Source organism: Felis catus, chromosome D2 (genome assembly GCF_018350175.1).
Source record: "Felis catus isolate Fca126 chromosome D2, F.catus_Fca126_mat1.0, whole genome shotgun sequence".
NCBI classification, from domain to species: Eukaryota; Metazoa; Chordata; class Mammalia; order Carnivora; family Felidae; genus Felis; species Felis catus.
The window spans coordinates 58,149,220-58,175,891 of record NC_058378.1 but is presented as its reverse complement, the minus strand read 5'-3'; the positions used below and the strand labels follow the sequence as shown (position 1 = coordinate 58,175,891).

At 43.8% G+C, this 26,672-nt stretch overlaps 1 protein-coding gene across 1 annotated transcript; it reads left to right on the top strand.

The window, feature by feature from the left end:
- The first annotated feature begins 84 nt into the window (after window positions 1-84).
- Window positions 85-25,387, top strand: GOT1 (glutamic-oxaloacetic transaminase 1). The gene is made up of 9 exons (XM_011287481.4): window positions 85-315; window positions 9,892-10,073; window positions 16,675-16,798; window positions 17,492-17,604; window positions 17,844-17,948; window positions 19,748-19,898; window positions 19,985-20,150; window positions 20,902-21,044; window positions 24,833-25,387. Exons 1-9 carry the CDS (start codon window positions 198-200, stop codon window positions 24,970-24,972), a joined length of 1,242 nt encoding a protein of 413 aa, XP_011285783.1. The 5' UTR covers window positions 85-197; the 3' UTR covers window positions 24,973-25,387.
- The last annotated feature ends 1,285 nt before the right edge of the window (window positions 25,388-26,672 follow it).

Below are 26,672 nucleotides of genomic sequence, written 5' to 3'. Positions count from 1 at the left end.
CGTCCCTGCTGCGTCAGAAGCTCGCGATTGGTTCACCGCGTTGCCAAGTTCCGGACGCAGCTAGGCCATTGGAGGCCGCGGGCCCGCCCCTGCCGGCTGGGTGAAGGTGAAAGTCTCCTCCAGTCGCCCGGGCTAGACCGGACCGGTGGCTCTGGAAAATAGACTGGAAACTCTCTGTTGTCTCCAGTTCTTCTGCAATGGCGCCTCCTTCTGTGTTCGCCGAGGTTCCGCAGGCGCAGCCCGTCCTTGTCTTTAAGCTCACTGCCGATTTCCGGGAGGATCCGGACCCCCGCAAGGTCAACCTGGGAGTGGGAGGTAAAGATGCTGTGCTTAGGGAGTAGGAGCATCCTGGGGAGTGGAGCGGACCTAATCCGCGCCGCGGGGAGTGGGACAGGCTGAGGCCCAGCATGGCCTCAGGGGGGAGCCCCGGAGAGAAGGCAAGATCTACGAAGCTTTTTCAACCTGCCCGTTTTACAGATGAGCATATGGAGTCTCTGGGAAAAGGAGATGTGCCCAAGGTCCACAGTACAGGTCTAGCAGCCAGGACACAAACCCAGTTTTTACGATTCCTCATTCTGTGTTCTTTATACCGCATCCTTTCGCCTGTTAGTAAATGGGGTGCCCAGAGATTGGAAGGAGAGGGAGGAAGCTAGGAAGCCTGATAGGCTCGAAGTTCTGGCTGCTGGGGAATGGATGACGGAGAACTCTAAGCCTTAGGGAGCTCTGGTCTGGGTCAATAAATATTTGAGTGACTACCAGGTAACAATCAGTACTTTACCAAGCCTTGTGGGGGCGAGGAGAGGAGACTGAGGGTTGGTTTTGGCCTCAAGGATGTTAAAGTCAAGATGTGATATAATAGAAATTTAGAATACTTCTGAGACAGGTTAATGCTGCCTGGGAGGATCTGGGAAGAATATTCTGGCCTTCACAGATGTGGTAGGAATGGGTAGAGATGGTGGGAAGGAGTGGAAAGAGTGTGGAGGTAGGAGCTCGCTTTTCCCACATTCTTGTCCTCATTTCTTGTTTGTATTTCTTGGACCTTTGACAGCTCAGAACATGGGCCTCAGTTTCCCCTTCTGCAAGAAAAGGGTTTAGACCGGAGTGCCTTAGAATAACTCCAACCTTTGGTGAATTTGTTGTTTCTGTCACTGTCATTTGAACGTTTGAAGCCCCACAGACACTCGACCACATACAAAGGCCAGCCACGTTGAAGAAAATGAGTATGATGTTCTGTGCTAAGGAACACACTTAGAGGACTACAAATTTTGGAAAGAGAAAATCAAGGGTGGCGAGAAGGAGGTTCAGAATCAGGCTTCCCACAGTGTACATAAGACCTGTTAAAAAAAAGTCTTTACCAAGGAGCATGGGAGAGGAGTGAGAAAAAAGCCATTAAAAAGTATAATTTGTTGAAGCTAGGTAATGGGTAAATGGAACATCCATCATATTATTCTTGCAACTTCTGTATATGTTTGAAATTTTCCGTAATAAAGCATTTTTTAAAAAGTAAATAGTATGTAGTTTAACTCATGGAGAGAAAGTGATGTTTTCAACAGGCAGCTGAGTGGGAGAAATATTGAAAGAATGCCTTGAATTGAATTGGAATCGGGCAGTATTCAAGCTCTTAATGTAAATCCAATTTAAAACCTTCAAGTACTTATTTAGGGCCAGATATATACGTTGATGTTGATTTAAATACATCTTTTAAAATTTTTTGACTCAGTTACCTTCAAACTATCTTACAGAATTTTTGTGAGAGTTAAATACATTTAAAGTACTTAGAATAGTGGCTGGCAAATAAGTAGGAGTTATGTAAGTATTAGTCGTTTTGGCATTTCTGTTACTTTTGTTACTATTATTGTTGTTTTGGCAGCTCTTAGGTTGCATAGAAGATGTTGAATAAATTTTTCAGCTTAAGAACTGCAAAATGAAATCATTTCTGACATCCCTTAAGAAATAAACTGCTCATGCAGAGAAAAAGTGCCCTGCCAGCCCAGGCCAGAAATGATTGGCTCAGAAGTATGGTTTGTAGTTCAGGTGGTCACTTCACCTGTGACAGTGCCTTTTTCATGGTTTCCAGGAACCCAGGAACTTTACCTCCTTACCATGAACAACTGATTTATGCATTTAATCTTTTTTTTTTTAATTTTTTTTCAACGTTTATTTATTTTTGCGACAGAGAGAGACAGAGCATGAATGGGGGAGGGGCAGAGAGAGAGGGAGACACAGAATCGGAAACAGGCTCCAGGCTCTGGGCCATCAGCCCAGAGCCTGACGCGGGGCTCGAACTCACGGACCGCGAGATCGTGACCTGGCTGAAGTCGGACGCTTAACCGACTGCGCCACCCAGGCGCCCCAAATCTTTTTTAAAAGTTTATTTATTTATTTTTGAGAGAGAGCGAGAGAGCGTGCTCAAGTTGGGGAGGGGCAGAGACACAGAGAGAGAGAATCCCAAGCAGGCTCTGCACTGTCAGAGCAGAGCCTGATGCGGGGCTCAAACTCTTGATCAAGAGTCGGAAGCTTAACTGACTGAGCCACCCAGGCTCATTTAATGCTTGCAACGACTCTGAGGGTTGTTTTAGACCTAAGGAAGTTGAAGCTGAGATGGATGAAGCAGTTTGCCCCAAGTCATATGGCCATCGGTAAGGGAACTGTCCTCTATTTTGGGTCCTTCAGGTGGTCCAGAGGCTGCCAGTGCACTGTAGTGGCAGGTGCTTTGCATACAGGTCAGCCCTGCAGTTTAGTGACGTGACCTTGGGAGGGCTAGTTAAACATCCTAGGACTCAGTCTGTTAAATGAGGAGCAGGGATGGAATGACCTCTCTCTAAAATTGTACTCTAAGATTCACTAACATATTATATGTAAGATAATGATGTTACTGGCCTCATCAGTTGACTGAGGATGAAATGAATAATTATGTATGAAATGTGATATATAAGTGAAAAGTGTGATATAAATATTATTTTTCTTTTTATGATCACCTTGACCAGTTTTTGTTGTTGTTGTTTTCTTTTTTTGTGTGTGTGGATGGCAGGGGCTCAGGTGAGGGTCTCCTTCATCTTTTGAATGTCCTGTCTGTAGTTATACACATCACCAAGTATATCTTTTGTGAAGGAAATGTAATTAATCAGTGACTTTGGGGAAGCTACTTTCTCCCCCCCCCCCATGTTAAGATAAAGCTCAGTGGGAATTAACCAGCTCAAGTTCTAGTGATGTTGGATGTGTTTAAAATAAACTACAACTATAATTTTACTACCTAGTTCCTACTTGCTGATAGTTTCTCCAGAGATATTCTTCTTGCTGTTTCCATAATTTCCTTTCAGTTAAAGCAGAGCATCACATGTAAGTATGATATGCTCTGAGTTGATCATTTTAGTGCTTGTCAGAGTTTCAGACAAGTGGCTTTAAGGGCACAAGAGACACAGGTCCATCCCGATGTAGCTGAAGCAAGACATTTCTTCATAGGCTTCAGTCTGTTTATCGCATAAACTTAGATTCCTTTTGTTCCAGATAAACTGCTCTTATTTTAAGGTCTGTTGCTGTTTTTAATGTGGATTTCTAGCATCTTCACATAAAACAGTTGGATAGATGTGCTGTATTAGGTGTTTCTGAGTACTCGCTGGCCCTCTTCCCAGGAGCCTAGATGGAGAAGGGCTTTAAGAGGTGTGCATATGTGCCCGGGCTCTTGGGTAGTGGTGGGTGAGGGAAGTGGGGATGTTCAGAGGAGAGGAGGGGGGCGGTCTGATCATTGCATTCTCCCATGTTCTTCCTTTCTTCTGGAAAGCAGCACTGCTGCACTGCCCTGAAACTTGGGTGCCTCCTCTAAAAGAGGGGTGCCTGGGGCTGGGAAGCCTGCTGGCAGAGGCCCCTCACACAGTGCTCTGGGGCCTGCTTGCTTCGGGCTTTCCCTAGACATCTCTTGTCCTTAAAAAAAAGTACATGGATCCATGAGCGTAATATAGTATGACAGCCTAGCTCTTACAATTCTTTGATCTTGGACAAATTATTCAACTTTTCTGGTCTCAGTTTCCAGATCATAACATCTGTTTTATGAGTTGTTTATAGGAATTAAACAGGGGTTAAAAAAAAAAAAAAGGTGAAGCATTTAGGACAGTGCCTTGTGTGTACTAAGCATTCAGTAAGTCCTTGTTATTACTATGGCTCAGGTACCGTCGATGTCTATTAATTGTGAAGTCTTTCTTTCTATCCAGAACCTCTTCCCTGAATGCCAGACCCATGCTTAATACAGTTTGCTAGACACACCAAATTCAGCATGTTTGGAACACAACTGGTCATTTTTACCTTCCCTTCAATCTTTTCTTTTTTTTTTCTTTTCTGCTTATGTTTTATATCTTGGTTGACCCTCCCTGCCCTCCATCACCACCAGTCTTTATCCAGACTAGAGAGACTTTTGAGTCATTTGCCATCCTTCCCTTGAACCCATGTCAGTTTATTTGGTCACTGGGTTCTGTATTATCTATCTGTCTCATAAATCTTATGACTGTCTCCTCTTTTCTTTATCCTTGCCATCACTACCTTCATTCAAGATGTCATTTTTCCCTTTCTGGATTATTGCAGTAGCCTCCTGATTTAACTGTCTGCCTGTGTTCTCCTTTCCAGTTTATTTTCTACAGTGTCACTCAAAAGATCCTTGATGTACAGCTGTCAACATCACCCTGTTTAAATGCTTCCAGTGGTTTCCCCATTGAAACGACGTTCCTTAGGAGAGACTCAGAAGAGACTCCAAAGACTTTTTTAGCCCCTCCTTGCTATTCCTCCTTGGATCTTATATTCGAACCATGAAAATGCACGTCCTCAGAAACCTCAGGTCTCCAGGCCTCCTGGACCCTGCACAGGTGTTCCCGCAGTCTGGTGAAGGGGAGCAAAATTTGCCACCCTGAAGTATGGCTTAAGCTGGTTATTTTTAAGAAACTGCAGATAGAGGAGAAGCTCTGAAAACCATGTAGAAGTTGCCCTTTAGTAAGAGACATTTATAGGGGAAATATCCATTTGTAAGAGTGCCTCTCAGATGACTCTAAATATCTAGAAACTTACCAGTGGAGAGGGCTGGGCTTAAGTCTGCGTAACAATCTTACTCTTGTTCACTGTGTTTTAATGATCATCTTCCATAACTGACTCCCCACCCTTTTTGTCTCTAGCTGAAGGTGATATTTAATGTGATGGCTTTGGCCATTTTGGGGAGTTACTCAGTTTTCCTGGATATACAGGGAAAACCGAGTAACTCCCATGTATACAGGAGGTACAGGTTATTAAACTTTTTTCTCCTGTTAACCTGTCTTATGTCAATTTAATTATTAGACCACCAAAGAACCTAAAAGGGTGGAAGGGAAAACTTCTCTGCCTCTACACTAGAATGCCCTTTCCTTGTCTACCTTTTAAACTTGTATTCAACTTTCAGACTTCATTCTCTGTGAAATCTTTCCTGACTCCTTACAGGAGAATTAAGGGCTCCATGTTCTGTTTCCTTGAGGGCAAACAGTATCCTACCTATTTCTGTGTAGCTACTTGTAGCCAGTGCCTTGTTCTTGGTAGATTCAGTAATGAGTAATGAATGAGTGAATGAAAGAATGAGTGAGAAACTCCTGGCTCCAAGTAGGAATAAAAATCCCCTGGAAAGCAGGAATCATAGTTGTTAATCATGTTTGACTTCATTGCTCTAATCACAAGAGCAGTCTGCTGTTCTGCTTCATTAGGACAGTTAGGCAAGGCACTGGAAATAAATCTGGAACTGAACCTGGGAGAAACTGGGTGGTGAAGAAGGAAGGGGAGGTATCAGTTGGCCAGTTTCTCTTTTGTCCCAATATAGATGCCTCCGTGCCTCCAGTCATGTATAGGATTTTTTAGAGTAGTACAGAATATGCAGTATGGGTAAGAACAGCAGTACTGCAACTTTTCATCTTCCTATTTTATTTATTTATTTATTTAACTGTTATTAAAAAAAATTTTTTTTCAACGTTTATTTATTTTTGGGACAGAGAGAGACAGAGCATGAACGGGGGAGGGGCAGAGAGAGAGGGAGACCCAGAATCAGAAACAGGCTCCAGGCTCTGAGCCATCAGCCCAGAGCCCGACGCGGGGCTCGAACTCCCGGACCGCGAGATCGTGACCTGGCTGAAGTCGGATGCTTAACCAACTGCGCCACCGAGGCGCCCCATAGTTAACTGTTATTTTTTAAAGGATTTTATTTTTAAGTAATCTCTACAGTCAACATGGGGCTTGAACTCACAACTCTGAGATCAAGAATCACATGCTCCACTGACTGAGCCAGCCAGGCACCCCCCCCCCCATTTTATTTATAATATGTGGTTTACAAATAACATTATTATCATAAATGTAATATATATGGCATAATTATGTAATAGATATATAGCATCCCAACACAGATGTGAAGCATAATAGAACTAGTTTTTCTATGAATACCCACACTCTTGTACATCTAAATAGCATCCCTTCTGTGTGTGTAGTGAAAGGTGTGTTTGCTGTTGCTACAAGTATCATTTCCAGCAATCAGATTTGCTTTCAAAGGACAAAGATTTGGCACCAATTGAGGATATTCAAAATAATGAGATTTCTCTAATTCCAAAAGAAGAATTCCAAGAATAAGATGGACAATGGTAGCATTGTGATTATAGATAGCGTGATTCCCTTCAGGGACAACTCTTAACTTAAAAGTGGTTATTTTGACATCTCTTTAAAAAACCAGGGGCACCTGGGTGGCTCAGTGGTTAAGCGTCTGACTTTGGTTCAGACCATAATCTCACTGTTCATGAGTTCGAGCTCCACATTGGGCTCTGTGCTGACAGCTCAGAGCCTGGAGCCTGCTTCGGATTCTGTGTCTCCCTCTCTCTCTGCCCCTCCTCCATTCATGCTCTGTCTCTCTCTCTCTCTTCCAAAAATAAATAAACATTAAAAAAAAAATTAAAAAACCAGACCACCTGGGTGCCTCAGTCAGTTAAGCATCAGACTCTTGATTTCGGCTCAGGTCATGATCTCACCATTTGTAAGATTGAGCCCATTGCTGGGCTTTGTGCTGACAGCATGGAGCTTGCTTGGGATTCTCTCTCCCTCTCTGTCTCTCTGCCCCTACCCCGCTCGTGCTCACTCGAACTCTTTCTCCCTCTCCCTCTCAAAATAAATAAACATTTAAAAAAAGGAATTAAAAAAAAACCAGACCAAATCCCACCTGATAAAAATAGGCTTTTTAACTTGTTTGGAGGGAATTTAGTGGGTCAGGGGATAGTATGTGAGCATTGTGACAGTGTTACAGCCTCCTACCCAGAGACTATTGGTTGGTTAGTGGCTGTGTCAGTCTGAGCTCTGTCTACATTCTTATTACCAGTTTGATGTGCTTATCAGATCTGCAAATGACACATTCCTAGAGGGTAGAGTTAGTTGATAGAAGACAAACCCCAAATCAAAATGATCTTATAAAGTCTTGACTTATTTGTTGTATAGCTTTTGACCTGTAATTTTACATCTAGAAACATTTTTCTAAGGGAACACTCATGAATATGTGTGAAGATACAAGAACATTTATCACAGTATTTATAATATCAAATAATCAAAAGCAACACAAATATTTAATAAATCAATCATGGAAAGGAATGTTGTCTAGCCATTGTGTTACAAATTGTGTTGTAAATGGATCATAAATATGAAAAATGCCCAATTGCATTTATAATAAGAGAAATGCAAATTAAAACTACTCTGAGGTACCATTTGCATCCTTACACTGGCAAAAATTTACTCTGGTGGAGGCTGTGTTAACTGATAAAAATCCCTGTGGAGGCTAGTTTGGGTATATCTGTCAAAATTACAGATACACATACTTCTTATCCACTTCTTCCATTTTCAACCTGCATCCTACAGATATATTTGCATACATGTTTGATGACATATGTATGAGGTTGTTCATTGAAGTATTGTTTTGTAATAGCCAAAGATTGGAAACAACTCAAATGTCCATCAGCAAGACACTGGCAAAACAAATTATGGGACATGCATCAGTTATGCAGCTGTAAAAAAGAACAAAGACATTTTGTGTACAAACAGAAAAAGAAAAGATCTTTAAGTAGAAAAAGCAAGGAACAAAACAGTGTATAGTATGTTGTATGTTACCTTTTATATAAAAAGGGGGAACATAAGCTGTACTTGCTTGCAGTTTTATAGGGAAATTCTGGAAGGATACAAAAGAATGCAGCTGTTATTTATTGGGGAGTGAGGAGTTGGAACTAGGTAGATGGAGAATAAGGATGGGTTGGAGACATGTGAATATATTACCTATTATAAGAATAGTTAATGACAGTGAAACTACTCATATTTGTTAAGTGGAAAAAAGCATGTTGAAAATTTTATATACGGTGTGAAGCATGTTTTATAAAAGAATATACTAATGTAAAATAAAGCTTAAGAGGGTTGTACACCAAAATGTCCATACTCTATCTCTGAGTGCCAGGATTATATATTAATCATAATGTTTATCATTTGCTTTCTGGGTTTTTAGAAAATTTCTACAGTCAACATGTATTGTTCAGTAAATAATATCAATAACCTTTCTAAAAAGTGATTTAAAAAAAAAAGTCAGGGATTAATGTTGGACAGAAATGAGCAAGATAAAACAATCAGAATTACTCTGAATATTTCAGTTTCAGGGCGCCGGGGTGGCTCCAGGCTAAACCAGTTGGTTTAGTGTCCAACTCTTGATTTTGGCTCAGGTAATGATCTCATGGTTGTGCAATCGAGCACCATGTAGGGGTCTGTGCTGAGCGTGGAGCCTGCTTGAGATTCTCTCTCTCTCCCTCTCCCTCTCTCTCTCTCTCTCTCTCTCTGTCTCTTTCTCTCTGCCCCTCCCCCCTCAAAATAAATAAAATAAACATTAAAAAAAAAATAAAATAAAATTTTCAGTTCCAAAATCACTTCCAAAGTGTGGGTCTGTTGGAGACATAAACATTCCAGCAAAGTCAAATGACCCCTGTCAGGAATCTGCGCAGATTGTTGGCTTGGGTGCAAGCCACAGCAGCTGCCCTCTAAAGCTATAATCCTAAGATAATCATACGTTAGTAGTGGGGAAAAAGTCAGCGATAGGATAACTGGACTAAAAATACTTTTGGTGTAGAGGTGCTTAGAAATTTGCTGTAGGCAAGACTGTAAATATTATGAAATAGATACATTTAGATCAATAAACGTGTGAAACATGAAGTAGGAGGAACAGTGAAAATGGCCAGCCCTGGCGGAGAGAGGACAAAAACGTGTGCAAATATCAAATAAGTTGCTGAGTGATTGTGTAACCATTTGCTGGAATCTTCAGCCCCGGGGCATTTGCTTGCCACTTGTCCCGTTTCTGTTCTTACAGGACAAGAGGAAGAGGTGGGCCTTCTGCCATGCCCCTCTCCACATTTTATGTTAGAAGGTGCAGCATTCGTGTGAAGTAGCACCTTGCACTTTCTGGAAATCTCTTGGGGAGATGCAGAAGGAGGGAGATTCGGGGCCCATGGCTATACAGACCTCGGCGCGCCAGTCGTATCGACACAGCATCTGTAAGATGTAGCTTAGTGTGCAGAGTGCTTTCACGTGCACTCTTTCTCTCAGTCAGGCTCTCTGACGCCCCAGTTGTGTTTCAGCATTCTGTCTTTTAGAGCTCATGCGTTTAAGGGCTCTAACTTCCATAAGGGTAGGAACTATGTCTGTCCTGCCTGCCCAGCATATAGCCCAGTGGCTGGCCCAAAGCAGGCAGGCAGTCTGCGAATGAACTTTAATTTCCCTCGCAGTTCTGTTTGGTTGAAAGATGGTGGAGTGCTCCCTGTTTGCAGGGCTAGCTCTTTCTTGGACGAAGCCTGACTCCTCCTCTGTTACTAACTCTTCCCTGTCTTCCAGCTTATCGCACAGATGACTGCCAGCCCTGGGTTTTGCCAGTCGTGAGGAAGGTGGAGCAGAAGATTGCTAACGACAATAGCCTAAACCACGAGTACCTGCCGATCCTGGGCCTGGCGGAGTTCCGGACCTGTGCGTCCCGCCTTGCCCTTGGGGATAACAGCCCAGCTCTCCAGGAGAAGCGGGTGAGTTTTGGGTGAGTTTTGGGTGAGGGTGTACAGTTGACCCTTGAACAGTGTTGGGGTTAAGGGTGCTGACTCCATGCCACACTGAGTCGAAAATCCTTGTATAACTTTTGACTCCCCCAAAACTTAACGGTCTACTAGAAGCCTTATGGATAACATAAAGTCAACTCATGTATGTTGTATGTATTCTATACTGTATTCTTACAACAAAGTAAGCTAGAGAAAAGAAAATGTTATTAAGAAAATCATAAGGGGGCACCTGGGTGGCTCAGTCAGTTAAGCCTCTGACTTCGGCTAAGGTCACAATCTCACAGTTTGTGAGTTTGAGCCTGGAGTCCGGCTCTGTGCTGACAGTGCAGAGCCTGCTTGGGATTCTCTGTCTCTCTCTGCCCCTCCCCAACTTGCACATGCACTTGTGCTCTCTCTTTCTCTCTCAAAATAAATAAGTAAACTTAAAAAAATCATAAGGAAGAGAAAATGCATTTACAACACGGTACTGTATTTATTTTAAAAAATCCAGGTATATGTGGGCCCATGCATTTCAAACCTGTGTCATTAGGGGTAGACCGTATTTTCTTTAGATGCTACGCAGGGGAGAGGAGGTTGAAAACTCAGTTTGGTTAAAAGTGTCAGGTGTTATGTCTGTTGAACTGTCTCCTGACTGGTAGTGCAAACGGTGTGGCTGTATATCAAGCATGGCTTCTTTGATTGTTTTGTTTTATGCAATAGATGATCAGATTTTAGCTGCTGGGTTTGAAGCAGTCAGGGAATTTAATGAAATGATGAAGAGATCAGGGTCTGGACCCAAATCTGCCCCTTTGGCCATGGGCAAGTCATTTACCCTCTGACCCCAGCATCTCATCTACATGTTACGAAAGACTAGTTTGTGGTTCATGATCCCATTAGGAGCACTTACATAGAGGGGATCATTTAAGAGGTCTCTGACCCCCTGAAATTTTATGCAGAATTCTGTGTGTATGTGTATTTCTGAGGAGAAGGTTTTAGCTTTTATTGGATTTTTTTTTTAAGGTTTTTAAGGAATATCTATGCTATGCCCAATGTGGGGCTTGAACTCACAACCCCCAAGATCAAGAGTGGCATGATGGTGGACCAGCTGGTGGACCAACCGAGCCAGCCAGGCGCCCTGCTTTTATTGGACTTTCAAAAGGAGTCTGTGTCCCCAAAAGTTCAAGAGCCACTAGTCTAGATGCTTTCTGAAGTTCCTGCCAGTTCTAATGTTCTTTAATTCTTCTAGCCTTGACTTCATCTTCTCCCATTTAAGTGCTTCCTAGTAGGTATTCTGTGTATAGCTGGAGATATATGGAAGAACATATTTGGAAGCAGATATAGCGAAATAGGCTGTATGTGGCTGGAAGTGGTTTGGTAGAGATTCTCGGTGTTGTAGGGACTCAGAGGACAGGGATGGTGGTATGGATGGAATTGGGATGTGAGCTGAACTTTGGGGAATGAGGCCAGGACACTGGCTATACGTTAGCATCACCTAGGGAATTTTACATACATATAGGTGGGCGGACCCTAGTCCAGACCAGTTAAGTCAGAATCTTAGAGGGTACCACCCTTCCCTGCCCTTTCACTCCCTGCCCCACCCACCCCTAACTCCCTTCCCTGCTTGGGCATAGTTTTAAAAGCTCCCCAGCTGATTCCAAACTACAACCAGGGTTGGGAACCTCAAAGTAGAGGGGAAGCAAAAAGGAGGGGTCCTTTTTTTGGAGTAGAAGGAATGCAGGGACAGAGATAGGAGGTAAATGGGTCTAGGTTGTAGAGACACCTACCTGATTGGAGCTGGGAACATGTCACATAGATCGGGCAGGCTGATTTGGCACCCTGGGCAGGGGAAATCATCTGAAGGTTTGAACAGAGAAGTTACCCAATCAGAGTGTTTGAAGAAGATAAACCTGGCTGCATGGGGAAGGCTCAGGTTTTTGCAATAGTCCAGTTAGGTATTGTGCAGTTTAAACCAGCTGCCCTACTGCTCCCCTGGGCCGGTGTTGTAGTGCAGCCTTTGTGCACGGAATGGACCAATTCTTGGAATCATCTGATTTATTCTCCATCTGCAGTTACCCAGTTGCCTCCATATGCAGAATGGCAGGGTGAAAATTGAGGGTTGGACACAGGCACAGTCTTTTGTGTATCAGGTGGCAGGGAGGCTCTGAGTGAACATCCTGGAACTCAGGTCAGTGATCAGGCAAGTCATGAGTGGATTTTGGTGACTGACACTGGAACGTTGAGGAGAGTCCTGATGAAGTTTGAGAGTGGAGGACTTTGGCAGCTGGGGGTTATCTTGTGAGACGCTGCTGATAGATGGATGGAATTCTGTTTTTGACAAAGGAAAACCGAGTTTCTGTGTTGGGGACCTTCTTCCTCTGAGACTGCACATTTCTTGTACACTTAATATCTGTGTCGGGTGGATGCTTGTTTCTCTGCCCAGTGCTCCCGTTTTGATTTCATTCTGTAAGACGTGTGGAACATGGCCCTCCCTCTTTGTCTGGTTCATCCTGTGTTGTGTTTTTGATCAGAGAACAAATTTAGATGGCAGTCCATAAATATTTGAAGGCTTTTTTTTTTTTTTTTGAGGGGTGTGGAAGATGGTTTGGGATGCTCTCTTGGCATCTGCATCACCATAGGTACTGGCTGGTTCTGAGCTCTGAGTCTGTCCTTTCTCCCTGGACGTCTTCACCATCCCCAAGTTCAGCCCACTGTTCTCTCATTTGGATTCTTATAATAGCCTCTTGTCTCTAGTCCCTTCCCCATCCTATTACATTCTGCACAGTGCAGCTAGGATGATTTTCCTTAGCAAAAAAAGCTGATAATCATGTCACCTGCTCCCTGCCATACACACACACACACACACACACACACACACACACACACACACCCTTCCATTATCTACAGGGCAAATCCAGACTTTGAACTTGGCATGTGGCATATTTCATCCTGTTCTCCAGTGACTCACAGCCCCCCCCCCCCCCCGCCCATTCCCCTTGGGGTCCCTGCCATTCCACAGACTTGTAAGTCCTGCAAGGCCCGGCCAAGGGTCACTTCCATGCTGAGTCCTTAGCTTTCTCGGGCAGAGCTGAGTTATCACAGGACTTTGTTCACAGCTCAGGAATAATTGTACTTATTATGCTTACTATAATGTATAATTTTATAAGTCTGTCTCCCACAAGACCATGACTTCCCTCAGGGCAGGGATGATGGCTTACTAATTTATCTTGTAAATTTTCAGCATTTAGCTCCCAGTCTGACACATCAGAGATTCTCAGATGTTTGAATTCCCTCATTCATTCAGTCAACAGATGAGTGGTCACCATTAAGGGTAGGCACTGTTCTAGAAGCGGGAGCACAGCGGTGACCAAAAGACCCAAAATATTCTGCCCTGGCTTACTGTTATGTGGGGAGAAGGAACTGTAAACATAATAAATAAGAACATGATAGAGTATGTTAAAAGAAAATAAATGTTGTAAAAAGAAAGTAGGAGAGGCACATTAGGAGAGCTGAGGGTGGGAGTAGGGGTAGAATTGGTTTTCACTGGGGTGGTCATGGTAGAAATAGAAATGGCATTTCAGCCAGAACTTGAAGGAAATGAGGCGTGAATGAGTAAACCAGAAAACAAATAATAATCATGCCTTCCCCTAGATTTTTCTTCTCAAGATTCAATGTTACCAGGTCCATCAACCATTTTGAGGAGACCTATTTTCTATACTCGTCACTGCCTCTTACTGCTTTCTATTTTCAGACCTTGTACCGTATGTCCAGTTTTCATCTCCAGCACTGTAATGTTTCAGCTTTGGGAATTCCCAAGCCACCATCGGTAGGAGGGCTCGTAGGCCATGTGATGCTATCCCAGTTTCTCGCTTTGACTGTCACCTCTAGGAGGCTTAGGCTTTCACTGTGGCTTATCTTGTCACCGTTGTCTTCTTCATCCAGTTTGCCCATGCTTAGCACCCTGTGCCAGAGACCTGTGCGAACTGCTAGCAGTGCCCAGGTTCATGCATCATGGCCTTGGTTGCAAGCAGCTTCTGCTCAGCTTTCCTGCTCCTCATTACATCAGCAAACCGTGATCTCAGACAAATGTTGTCGCGTGTGGCAGGGATTTCTTCAGGCCATGTAGCTAAATCAAGATCACAGATTACCTACTGGCATCATTCACACCACATGTTACTGGATTTTTCTAGTTCTGGACACCCCAGTTTAGCCGCCAGGTTGGTTGCCTGGTTCGTTTTGAACTTCGCACTTGTTTCCTTCATCCCAAATGTAGGGTTTCCCTGGACTTTAGAACAGTTTGCCAAAATTCAGTTCACAGAATGACCAAATTGATACATTATTGGTTTGCCCCCAATTTCTTTCTTTTAATTGCTGATACATTTTGTGTTTCACTGAAGCCGTCCAGTATTCAGTATGTTTTTAGGGAATGATAATTTCTTGAGAATTTGATGTCAAGTGTTACATAAAAGGATTAGGTCACGTTAGTGAAGTGGATGTATCTCTTCCGAACGTGTTTTCAATCTAATCTACTGGCTTTTTGACTTCTTTTAGTTAATGAATTTGCATCTTGGAGTGGGAGAGAAAGGAAATAAAAAATTACACCTGAGAACATTTTCACTGATGTCCACGTACACCTGTCACATACCCGTGATAACTTAAAACCAGGTTCAAGGGAAGCCTTGCTCATCTGTATAAAGTGTCAACATTCCAGAATTGCCTAGGTGTTTGAAATGTGAGATAATGAATAAAGTTGACATTCAACTTAGCTCATGCCAGGTCCATGAAAAATAAATGCACATATGGCTTAACATCACTGACTAACCATCTAACCGACTTAGCCACCCAGGCAGCCCGCAAAACCTTTATAAAGTAATGGGAGGGGCCTGGTGCTCAGTGGAGATCACTGTGGAGAACACAGAAGTTGGTGTGCCCCATCTGACCGGCACTGACCGTTTTCACCCAGTCCACTGCCCTTGCTTTCCTACAGCGCACAACCATGCTCACTTCCTCGTTTGCTTGAACGTCCACTTGGCTTCTGTTTCACATTTCAGACCGTATTCTTTCACAGATGCTCAGACCTCTGAATACAAATAGAACACTGGGGAATAATAACAAGTGGTGATAATTGGTATCACTGCCTCGTTCCTGGCTCAAAGAGGATTTCTGCTAATGACTCATTGTTCATCAAAAAGCTGACTTATTCATCATGGCTGAATGAATTTTTCCTGTTACTTTTGAGAAGTATCCATTATTTCCTGTTTTACTGAGCATCAAAATCAGGGATGTCTATGATTTTCTTATCTGTCATGAAGATCATTTGGGTTTTCTGTACCTTAGTGGCATGACACATTTTATATCTCTTAACAATCTTGCATTCATGGGATGACTGTCACTTGAGAAAGGGGGTGTTTTTTAGTGTACTGTTGGGTTCATGCTGTTCATTAATGTTTATCTGGAAAGTGAGTATCAGTGTTCATGAATGAGTTTGGTCTCCCTTTTTTCTGTTTTTTTTTCCTTTGTTATCAGCATCAAAGTTTTGTTACTGTTTTAAAGAAGATTTCAGGAGCTTTTCTACTTTGTCTAGGGAGATTTTTTTTAACCTTTCTATTGTGGAAAATTCCAGATATTTACATAAATAGATAATGCAGTGTGATGAAAAAACCCCATGTATCCATCACCGAGCTTCAACAATGATCTGTATTTGGTCAATTTTGTATACCCTCCCACCCCCGTGCCAAAGGTAAGTTATTGTACAGCAAATCCCAGACATCTAAATATATTTTAAAAATTATTTTAAAATTTTGCAAATAATACATGAATGTGTTCTCCTTTTTTTAGAAAATCACTTACACATTAGGCCAAACAAAGTCCCCTTGATCACTATTCCCCCGTCCCAGGCCCCTCCCCAGAGGTTGCCAGTGTTGTTAGATTGCTGTGCCCTTCCTTTTATTTAGATAGATTTTCTCAGGTGATCTTTTTCTTTCTCCTTAATCCTTTAGACACATTGAGCAATTTATGACATTTCTCTACTGAGTCATGCCAAAGCCTACTAAGAATTGTGAGAGGGCGGAACGGAAGGCATGTAGGCAGAACAGCAGAAGCAGGGCAGGTGACTAGATCTGAAGCAAGAAGGCCTGGAATCATTCCCAGCTCTGCCTCTCACAGCCGCACAGCCCTTTGAGAGACCCCTTCTCTGCATCGATTTCCTCACGTATGAGTTGGGGATCTATAGCTTACTTCATAGAGTTGTGCAAGGATTGAACAAGAATGTGTGTGAAGGTATTTTGTAAATGGGACAACATAGGACTCTATTATTGCCCATGTGGGGTCATTTTAAGATGCAAGGAAGTTAAGGAAAGTTGTCTTGAGAGGCTGGTAACCGAGCAAAGTGCTTCACTTCCCGTAGCCTCAGTTTCCTCATTTGTAAACATGGGCAAATATAGTTGTGAGGTTTTGATAAGATAATACATTTAAAGGGCTTAGCACAGAGCAGGCACAAAGTAAGTGCTCCTTGGTACTAATAACAAGTGCTCGTTGTTTCCTAATAATCATCTGACTTCACTATTATCAACCAGTGACCTTGCTTCTCTTTCAGGTGGGAGGTGTCCAGTCTTTGGGGGGGACAGGTGCACTTCGAATCGGAGCTGAGTTCCTAGCGCGATGGTACAATGGAACAAACAACAAGGACACGCCCGTCTACGTGTCCTCACCAACCTGGGGTGAGTCCTTTAGCTGTAGTGAGAGGAGAAACAGAGGAGCCCGGGGGGGATTACCCTCATGAATGTCACCGCTTATGCAGAAGATGTAACCCAGCCTGGATCAACTGACATTTGTGGATGGCTCGAGCAGTGGATTATGGCAGTACATGAGTAACCTGATGCTCCAGTTCAGAATGGCAATACTCATTCTCAAGTTTCTTGGTAGACTTGTGTTTTAGCATATGTTGAAATTTCCCAGAGGAGGTATAAAATGTAGACACAGGAAGTCCCATTGTGGTGTAGGATATAAATTTAGCATGACTGACCAGTTGAACTTGTTCTTGGTTACAATCATTTTTCTAAGTCTTTTTTTTAATGTTTGTTTATTTTTGAGAGAGAGAGAAAAAGTGCAAGCAGGTGAGGGGCAGAGAGAAAGGGAGACACAGAATCCAAAGCAGGCTCCAGGCTCTGAGCTGTCAGCACAGAGCCCGATGCGGGGGGCTCGAACCCACAAACCGTGAGATCATGACCTGAGCTAAAGTGGGAGGCTTAAACTGACTGAGCCCCCAGGCGCCCCTCATTCTTCTTAACTCCTTACCTCGATGTTGCCCAGGGAATGTTGAACCTGTGAGGGCCCTGGAAGCTGACTTGTGTCCTTTCCAATTAAGCTTCTGTATTTGTAAAGCATTTAACTTTTTACCCCTTTGCTTACAGAGAATCATAATGGTGTATTTTCTGCCGCTGGATTTAAAGACATTCGGTCCTATCACTATTGGGACGCAGCGAAGAGAGGACTCGATCTCCAGGGTTTCCTGAATGATCTGGAGGTGGGCGATTAGATGAAAAGCAAACAGACCCCCATGGTGTCAGGAGGAGCAGGGAAAGGTCTTTGGATCAGTTGATAAGGGAGAGAGTCTGAAACATCCTACCCAAACCAGACAGTGGTTTCTGAGTTAGCACATAAGGAAGAAATATGCTGCCCCTTGCCCAGTGTGCCACTGACTCTGACAGCACCCCCACCATATTCCTGCTAGTGTGGCAGCTGACATAGCTTCCTTCCCCTCAGAATGCCCCCGAGTTCTCCATCTTTGTCCTCCATGCCTGTGCACACAACCCAACTGGGACTGACCCAACTCCGGAGCAGTGGAAGCAGATCGCCGCCGTTATGAAGGTAACTGCCTTTCCAGAGCATCTCTTGAAACATAGTATGTATTATTATTTTATGTATTCAAAAGCAATATCTGTTCACAGAAGAGTTTGGAAAATGGAGAAAAGCCCAAAGAAGAAGATAAATATTAACTGTAAATCCTATTACCCAAAGAAAGCCATTGTTAATATGTTACACATGTAAATATATTTATTTCACAAAGATGGGGTCATTTTCTTTATGCTGTTTTGTAACATACTTTGTCTTTCATTTGGATTCCTTTATGTGCCATGGAATGTTTTATAGCGCCATTTTCCATGCATGGCTACATGCCATTAGGGATTGATTAAATCAATTCATGGACATTTAGATCTCAGGTTTCTTGTTCTTCTGAACAGTTGTGTATAAGACTCCTTGTTATTATTTCTTTGGGATGACTTTCTAGATTGGAATTTCTATCTCAAAGGGTATATATTCTTCATTAATGTGTTTAAAGAATACTCACTGAGAAACTGCTATGCAGCAGGCATCTGGAGGATATAATAGTGAGCACAGCAGAGACCATCTCTGCTCTCAAAGAGCATACAGCCTGTTTGGGCAGACAGCCAAATACTGTGGGACAGCAGTGTTGATGGGGTTATGTAGAGGCACGTAGCCCAGACTTTGGTGTGTGTGTGTGTGTGTGTGTGTGTGTGTGTGTGTGTGTGTGGAAGGCAGTAGTGGCAGAAGAAGCCATGTTGAGACTTGAAGGATGAGGACAGGTGGGGGCTGGCAGGGAAGGAATGTTCCCTACAGAGGGAGGAGTGTGGTCAAAGCCCAAGGTAGAAGTCATGGCCCATTTAAGGAACTGAGAATAAGTCTCAGTACAGCAAGAGTTCTAAGGGGTTGCAAGTGAGTTAAAGGTAAATGGGGGCAAGATCCTGTGCTGAGCCATTGGACTTTATTTGGAGGGCAGTGGGGAGCCACTGGAGAACATCTATGTCATGCTGTGTTGTGAGCAGATTTGCGTTGTCTTCAGGCTACATAGCAGGGAGTGGATCCAAGGGAGGCAAGGTTAGTCAGGCTGAGAGAGCAGTTAGGAGGCTGTTGTCATGATCCAGATGGGAGCTGTTGGGGATCTGAATGAAGTCAGTGGCAGGGGCAGACCTGAAAGGATTCTCAAGCCCCCAGGAGATGGGGGTGATGGGAATCGGGATGTGATTGGATGTGAGGGATGAGCTGCTGGGGTAGGAGTGGAGGATGCACCCTGGCCTCTGGCGTGGACAGTTGGGGGCATAGAAGTGGTGTCCTCTCAGACAATAAGCATAGTAGGAGGGGCAAGTTCAGTTGTGGGGAGTTCTTTGAGGAGGTTGGAGGGGTGAGAGTAGGGACTACACGGTCTGCTTTGTCTTCAGTGCCCAGTAGACGAGGGCTGGGGTTGTCAGGGACCCCTGGGGAGACCAAGCTGACTAAGCTTATCACACCGGGAATTCTGAGGAAAGAATCCTCCACCAACATGGGACACTACGTCCACGCCTCACAAATAAGCCCTGTTTGGCAAAGCAGCATCATGATACTCTAGGAGAGTGTACTTTAAAAGAATAAGGTTTACTGAAATAGTTAGACTTATTGTTAGCTTGATAGTCTAGAATATCCAACTGCATACTGGTATTTAGCTGAACAGAGGAACAGATGTAAGTGGCAGTTGAATGCAGAAAGGGGAGAGATAGGAGAAATGGGTAGTGTTAGAAATTTTGTGCAGGCACCAGCTGGGGAAGGAAGGCTGGTGTCTGAGGTTGGTTCCAGAAGGATCTCCTGGCCTGACTCACTTTCCTTCCTCACAGCGCCGGTTTCTGTTCCCCTTCTTTGACTCAGCCTATCAGGGCTTTGCATCTGGAGACCTTGAGAAAGACGCCTGGGCTGTTCGCTATTTTGTGTCTGAAGGATTTGAGCTCTTCTGTGCTCAGTCCTTTTCCAAGAACTTCGGGCTCTACAGTGAGTGCTCTCCTGAGTTACAGCCCTGTCCCGCCCCACCCCACCCCCATCACAGCTCCCAAGCTGACTCTCATCCCTCCCTTTAGATGAGCGAGTGGGCAATCTGACCGTGGTTGCAAAAGAACCTGACAGCATCCTGCGGGTCCTTTCCCAGATGGAGAAGATAGTGCGAATTACTTGGTCCAATCCCCCTGCTCAGGGAGCGCGAATTGTGGCCTGTACCCTCTCTAACCCTGAGCTCTTTAAAGAATGGTAAGGGGCGCAAAGCCTGATGGGTGAGTTGTGGGAACATAGGACAGTAATTGTCCCATCACATTTAACCATCTCTTCCTTTTATTTTGGCAGAGGCAGGACAAAATGACTTTGAACTCTTTGAGTCACAGATATTTCTGTAGAATAAGGCTGGCACCTGCTCACACGAGCGTAATACAACACACGTGAATAACACAGAACCAGGAACATAGGAGGAAGCACTCAGTGAATGGGGAGTTTCCTCCATTCTCCCACCACCCAGGCTTCCCCCCTAATAGTTGGGAAACACAGGAAGGAATTCCTCATAGTCTAGAGTATCCAACCGCAAGTTAGTGGGACAACTTGGGGACTCTTCATTTGTATCTAGTTTGCATATATTTTGCCTTATTTTGAAACAATTTTTATGTGGTAGCTATCTACAGTCTACTTAATTAGGCCTGATAAAATACATTAGCCTGTCTGGGTCAGTCCCTAGGTGAATTCTGGGTTAAAACATGAGCAGTATCACAGCCACTATACCCATGACTAGTGCTAAATTCCCATCAGAAGCTCAGTTATTTCCTTCTGCCTGGTAAGTCTCTCTGTGGTCTTTATCTGTGGGTTTATCTACCCATCTAGGCCTCCACATACTGTCATAGCCAGGTCGTGATCTCATCTGCAGTTTATAGATTAAATTATATTTTTTAAACTTACGTGTTTCTGTGTGCCATCTGTCTTGTCTGGACTGATATTTATACTGCTGTCCACTCAGGACAGGTAATGTGAAGACAATGGCTGACCGGATTCTGACCATGAGATCTGAACTCAGGGCACGCTTAGAAGCCCTCAAGACTCCAGGAACCTGGAACCACATCACTGAGCAAATTGGAATGTTCAGCTTCACCGGCTTGAACCGTAAGTGTCCCCCCAGCTACCTGGAATGCTCCATCCTCTCATTGTTGGGTTTGGCCCCTTTACCTATTTGGTCAGCCATAAAACTGTGGGCCAGAACAAGTTAGGTTTTCTCAGTGTGTCCCACTCATCTGCAGAGCCATAACTAAGTTAGTTTCATTTTTGTGGACTGGGAAGTAACAGGATTTATAGCTTGGAGACTTGCTTTATAAAAGGTCTCTCATAAATGCTTGGGTACCTTTTGGTTTTTCTTTAATCCTAAGTATAAATATCATACATGATTATTCAGGGACCTGATTTCTTTTTTTTTTTTTAATTTTTTTTTTTTTAATGTTTATTTATTTTTGAGACTGAGAGAGACAGAGCACGAATGGGGGAGGGGCAGAGAGAGAGGGAGACACAGAATCGGAAGCAGGCTCCAGGCTCTGAGCCATCAGCCCAGAGCCTGACGCGGGGCTTGAACTCACGGAGCGTGAAATCGTGACCTGAACTGAAGTCGGACGCTTAACCGACTGAGCCACCCAGGCGCCCCAGGGACCTGATTTCTTAACACGTCTTTCCTAGTCTCCAAGCATTACCCTCAAAAAAGAGGTTACAAAGTTCTCTCTCCATTTCACAAATAAGAACTTAGGTTGGTAGCTGGAGTTCAGAGCCGATTGGAAGTCTAGCGGGCAGCCATGTGTGATCTTGGTCAGCGGTCAGTAGGGCATATCAGCCATTGGCTGTCCCTTCTGATGATAGAGGATTCATTCATTTAATATGTGATTACGGAACCCCTGCCAGCCAAGCCACGGGTCATATGGTACAGATGTGGCTGCCCACTGTGTGTGGAGCTTGTGTCTGAGTGGCTCTGGGGACAGTTGTATGCCTGACTTGGGTAGCGAGTGGGACATCAGAGGTGCTAGGAAGCACTGTAAACCAGGGCCTTCAGAGTGCCTGTGTGAAATGGGCTCAGAAAAAGCCAAAGGAAATATAAACAAGAAAGATGGTACTGTATATGGTAGACCCCGGAAATACTTTGGGGGAGAAAGAGACTACCCAAAAAGTAAAGGGATGTCTTAGTTAGCCATAGGTGTCCTCCTGATTCTGGAATGGGGCATTAGTTCACTTAGTAAAATCATCCTTTGCAATTTTAAAAAATATTAGGTATAATGGAAGTGGTATTTAGTAGCAGTATTCTAAAGGCCCAGAAGGTGGGTGTGTCTCCCCATAAGATGTATATATTACCCCACTCTCCAGAGTAGGAAATTTGTTTTATTATGAATTAGAAAACAGTGAGAATAGACGGGTGCTCATAACACGTAAGTCATATTTTTAGCACTTGGCACTACTTACTCTGTTTAAAAACATTTTTTTCCCCTCCCAACATTTTATTAAGGAAAACTTTTAAAACAGAACAGTTGGAGGAATTGTGACAGTGAACCACATATACCACCACCTGGGTTCTACAGGGCTCATGCCACAGTGCCTCCTTTATGATATTCTGTCCATCAGAACAGGGGATTGCAGCCTGTCATTTGTGGTGTACTCTAAGAGATCTCTGAAGCCCCTGAAATGATATTTTAAACATTGTGTATGTGTGTATTGGCTTTTTTCTAGGGAAAGAGTTCATAACTTTAGTTTCTCAGTTATGATGCTTCCTTTCCTGACAAAAGTGGAGAGGTTTCATCTTTATTTAAAAAAAAGAAAACAGGGTTGGGGTGCCTGGCTGGCTCAGTTGGCCGAGTGTGCACCTCTTTTAAGTTTTTTTTTTTAATGTTTATTTATTTTTGAAGGAGAGAGAGAGACAGAGTGTGAGTAGGGGAGGGGCAGAGAGAGAGGGGGAGACACAGAATCTGAAGCAGGCTCCAGGCTCTGAGCTGTCAGCAGAGAGCCTGATGTGGGGCTCGAACTCACGAACCGTGAGATCATGACTTGAACTGAAGTCAGATGCCCAACTGACTGAGCCACTCAGGTGCCCCAAGAGAGTGCAACTCTTGATCTTAGGGTTGTGAGTTTAAGCCCAACATTGAATGTAGAGATTACTCAAAATCTTATAGACAAAAAACCCAAGGTTGGAGCCCTATAACTACATCTTTACAGGTGGTGGTGTGCCTGTGGCTCTGTGGGTGGTTGAGGTTAGTCTTTATCTCCTTGGGTGACTGTAATTCACACGGTTAAAGCTGGTCAATGCTACTTCTTTTTTTTTTTTTAATGTTTATTCTTGAGAGAGACAGAGTGCGAGTGGGGAAGGGGCAGAGAACGGGAGACACTGAATCTGAACCAGGCTCCAGGCTCTGAGCTGTCAGCACAGAGCCCAACGCAGGGCTTGAACCCACAAACTGTGAGATCATGACCCGAGCTGAAATCAGACACTTAACTGACCAGGCGCCCCTGGTCAAGGCTACTTCTGAAGGTCACTTTGTTTGCAGGGGTCCAGAGTAGCACTGACTACAGGGTCCAGATTTTCCATTTCCATACAGAGGCAACTCAGCATCCTGGCTAAGAGCTCAGACTCGGGAGTTACATGGCCTGCCTTAACATCCCAGATCTACCACTGACTAGCTATATGACCTTGGGAAAGTCTTTTAACTTCCCTGTGTACCATCTATACAATGGGAATGATAAGGTTATCAAGATTGACTGAGTTAATATAAGGTGCTTAGAATACTGCCTGGCACATAGTGTTTGCTCCTGTGATTATTATGATTTTATCACTATCTTCATTGGGGCTGCTATAACAGAATAGCATAGGCTATTTATTTATTTCTCACAGTGCTGGAGGCCAGGCAGCTTGAGATCGGGACACCAGCATGGTCAGTTATGGTGGGGGCTCTCTTCCTGGTTTGCAGATGGCTGCCTTCTTGCTGTGTGGGGCTGAAGGGAAGAGAGAGAGTGTGCGTGCATGCTTGCACCAGCTTGTCTCTTCTAAGGGCATTCCTGCCAACACAGGGACTCTACCCTCATGGCGTCATCCAAACCTCATTATCTGACAGAGGCCCCAGCTCCTAATTCTATCACTTAGGGGTTAGGGTTTCAACATATGAGTTTTGGAGGGACATGAATATTCAGTCCATAACAATTATCCCATTCCCTCAAATTAATGGTGCTAATTAAGGGTGCTATTTATTTAGGGAAAAATCAAATAAAATTGTCTCTTGGCTTTGCAATAAACCAGAAATCTCTAGAGATTGTGGCATAAGGGAAGAATAGGCCGTTCCTTCCTATTTCCTGCACAAGCATTTCTACAAATACGGGAAAGCCCTCCTGTGTGTTTGAACAGGGGACCTGAGAAGTGCCAGATCACAAGCGTCTTACCAGTTTTTCAGCCTGTTGGTTCATGCACACGGCATTTGCCCAGTCCCTCTAGCACGGGGTCTGTACAATGTGCTGTGAAAAGGAAATGTTAAAGGAAGTTTGCTGCTGTGTGCTGGGATACAGGTTAAGGAAAAAGAAGCACTTCATACCAGCGTTTCGTATCAATGGGATGTTCTTAAGTCTGAGGGTTGTTTTAATAGGTTGTTCTGGTGAATGTAACGCGCAAGCTTCGGTCGGGAGGTAGTCCCAGGTGAAAATTCCTATCGGGAGGAGCTGTATTAAACTTCCTGGGGCTTAGAAAGTTAGCTAATAAGTGGTTTCCAGAATCAATTCAGCATACTTCCCTGTGTTTTAATTGGACAAAATAGCTCCTTTTATTTTGCTTCTCTGTGTTGGGGGAAAGAAGGAAACCTGAAACTGTTGTGGAATCTTTGACCCTCAATGGCTGAGAGGGTTCCTACTACTCTCATTATATCTCTTTTGGTTTTCAACAGCCAAGCAGGTTGAATATCTGGTTAACGAAAAGCACATCTATCTGCTGCCAAGCGGTCGGATCAACATGTGTGGCTTAACTACTAAAAATCTAGATTATGTGGCCACCTCCATTCATGAAGCAGTCACCAAAATCCAGTGAAGAAACACCTCCCCAACCAGCACCACCAAAGCAGTCCTGTCACCTGTGTTCCCTGCGTGTGCAAGCCTAGCTGTACGTGTCATGGATAGAGACTACGGAGGGCTGGAAGGCTGCTCTGGTGAGGCAGCCCCACATGAAGAGAATGTCCCTTGTAAAGAAATGGGGGCCAGGGATTAGAGCCCCTTAGGAGGCCAGAGCATATTAAGGTTTTAATTTACGAAGAATAAGAAGGTACTTTGATCATGACACGTAGATATCTTGCCCCCTCACTAGAAGCCAGAATGTTGCCTCTGTTGCTCATGTGCTTCTGTGTATCACTTGACTCTGCACAAAGTCTTGTCCCAAAGATCAAGTTGTCTGAAGAGCCAGCTGTGATTGTGAGTGTTGGCTGTGTCATTAAAATTCGTCATCTCTACTCAGAGTGTCTGTCTCCTGCTCTTTCTGCATGGTTGTGTCCCTAGCCCTAAGCTCTAGTTCTCTAGGGTGATCAAGGTAAGAAATAGATTTACCTCTCTCTTACACACACACACACACACACACACACACACACACACACACACACACTTAACTGACACAGAAGTTTAAGCAAACAGTATTTACCCTTGCTGGGAGCAGTGCATTCTGATGTTTTCCATTCTATTGTGTTCTAACTAAAGAAATAAAAGTTGATTGAGACCCATGGAATTGATTTTGTGATCCACTAATGGGTTGTAACTCATAGTTTAAAATGAATGCTCTAGAGGGATTTGCTAGTTGCTAAAGAGAAAAACTAAACTGCATTCTTGAAGTATGCCTCCCCTTAGTGACCTCACCTACCACAACTCTGGTAGTTTGGTGGGCTTGTCTTTCAAAGGCCAGCTGTCTTCTTCTGTACTTAAGAAACTGGACTTCATGGATTCATGGAAGGGTTGGCATCACTCAGGGTGATTCTAGAACACAGCCCCTCCCACTGCAGGTGGGATACCTCTTGGTCTGTTGAAACAATGAGAGCCACATAAATACAGTTCACATTTTCCAGAGAGTCCAAGTGACTCTCCAAATGACAGTTTTGTAGACTTTGAGTTTTAAAATAAGAGGGCTACTACTTGGAGTTTTTAAATATTGAAAGATAACTCTTATTATAACAGGATCTGCCCTTTTCTGGGATACCTTTGAGTTGTTCTAAAATTCTACAGTCCTGGGCTATGACTGGGGTCTTATCAGCTCCAGTCTGTCTCCCCCAGTGTGGAAGTCTCTTCTGTATCATCCCTGACTCCTCGTTTGCAACTGGACTGGGTGGGAGATGGATTCTTCCAGTACTTGATGAAGCATCCCATTCTACTGGTGAGCACCTTAATTAAAAAGACCTTTACCTTGACCCAGAATTTGATTTGTCTGTCCTGCTCCTCTGTCCCCTCCTCCCCTCCTTTAGACAATGGACACCACGTCTATTGGCATTTAGGTTGGACCTTTCAAATAGTTGAAAGTAGCAGTTATTCCTTGTTTTTGCTTTTCCATGAAACTCCTCCCTCCCCCCATTTTTCAGTGTTTCGGTACAGGATACGGTTTCCAGATCCTTCAGGATACAGCTGGATCCCAGGCAGTCGTTCAGAGAACACTGTGTGATTGGGCCTGGTGGGTGTGGACAGATTTGAAGAGATGACCTCACACTCATTTCTTCATTACCTCCTGTCCTATTTTCCTTTTCATCAGTGTTTGTT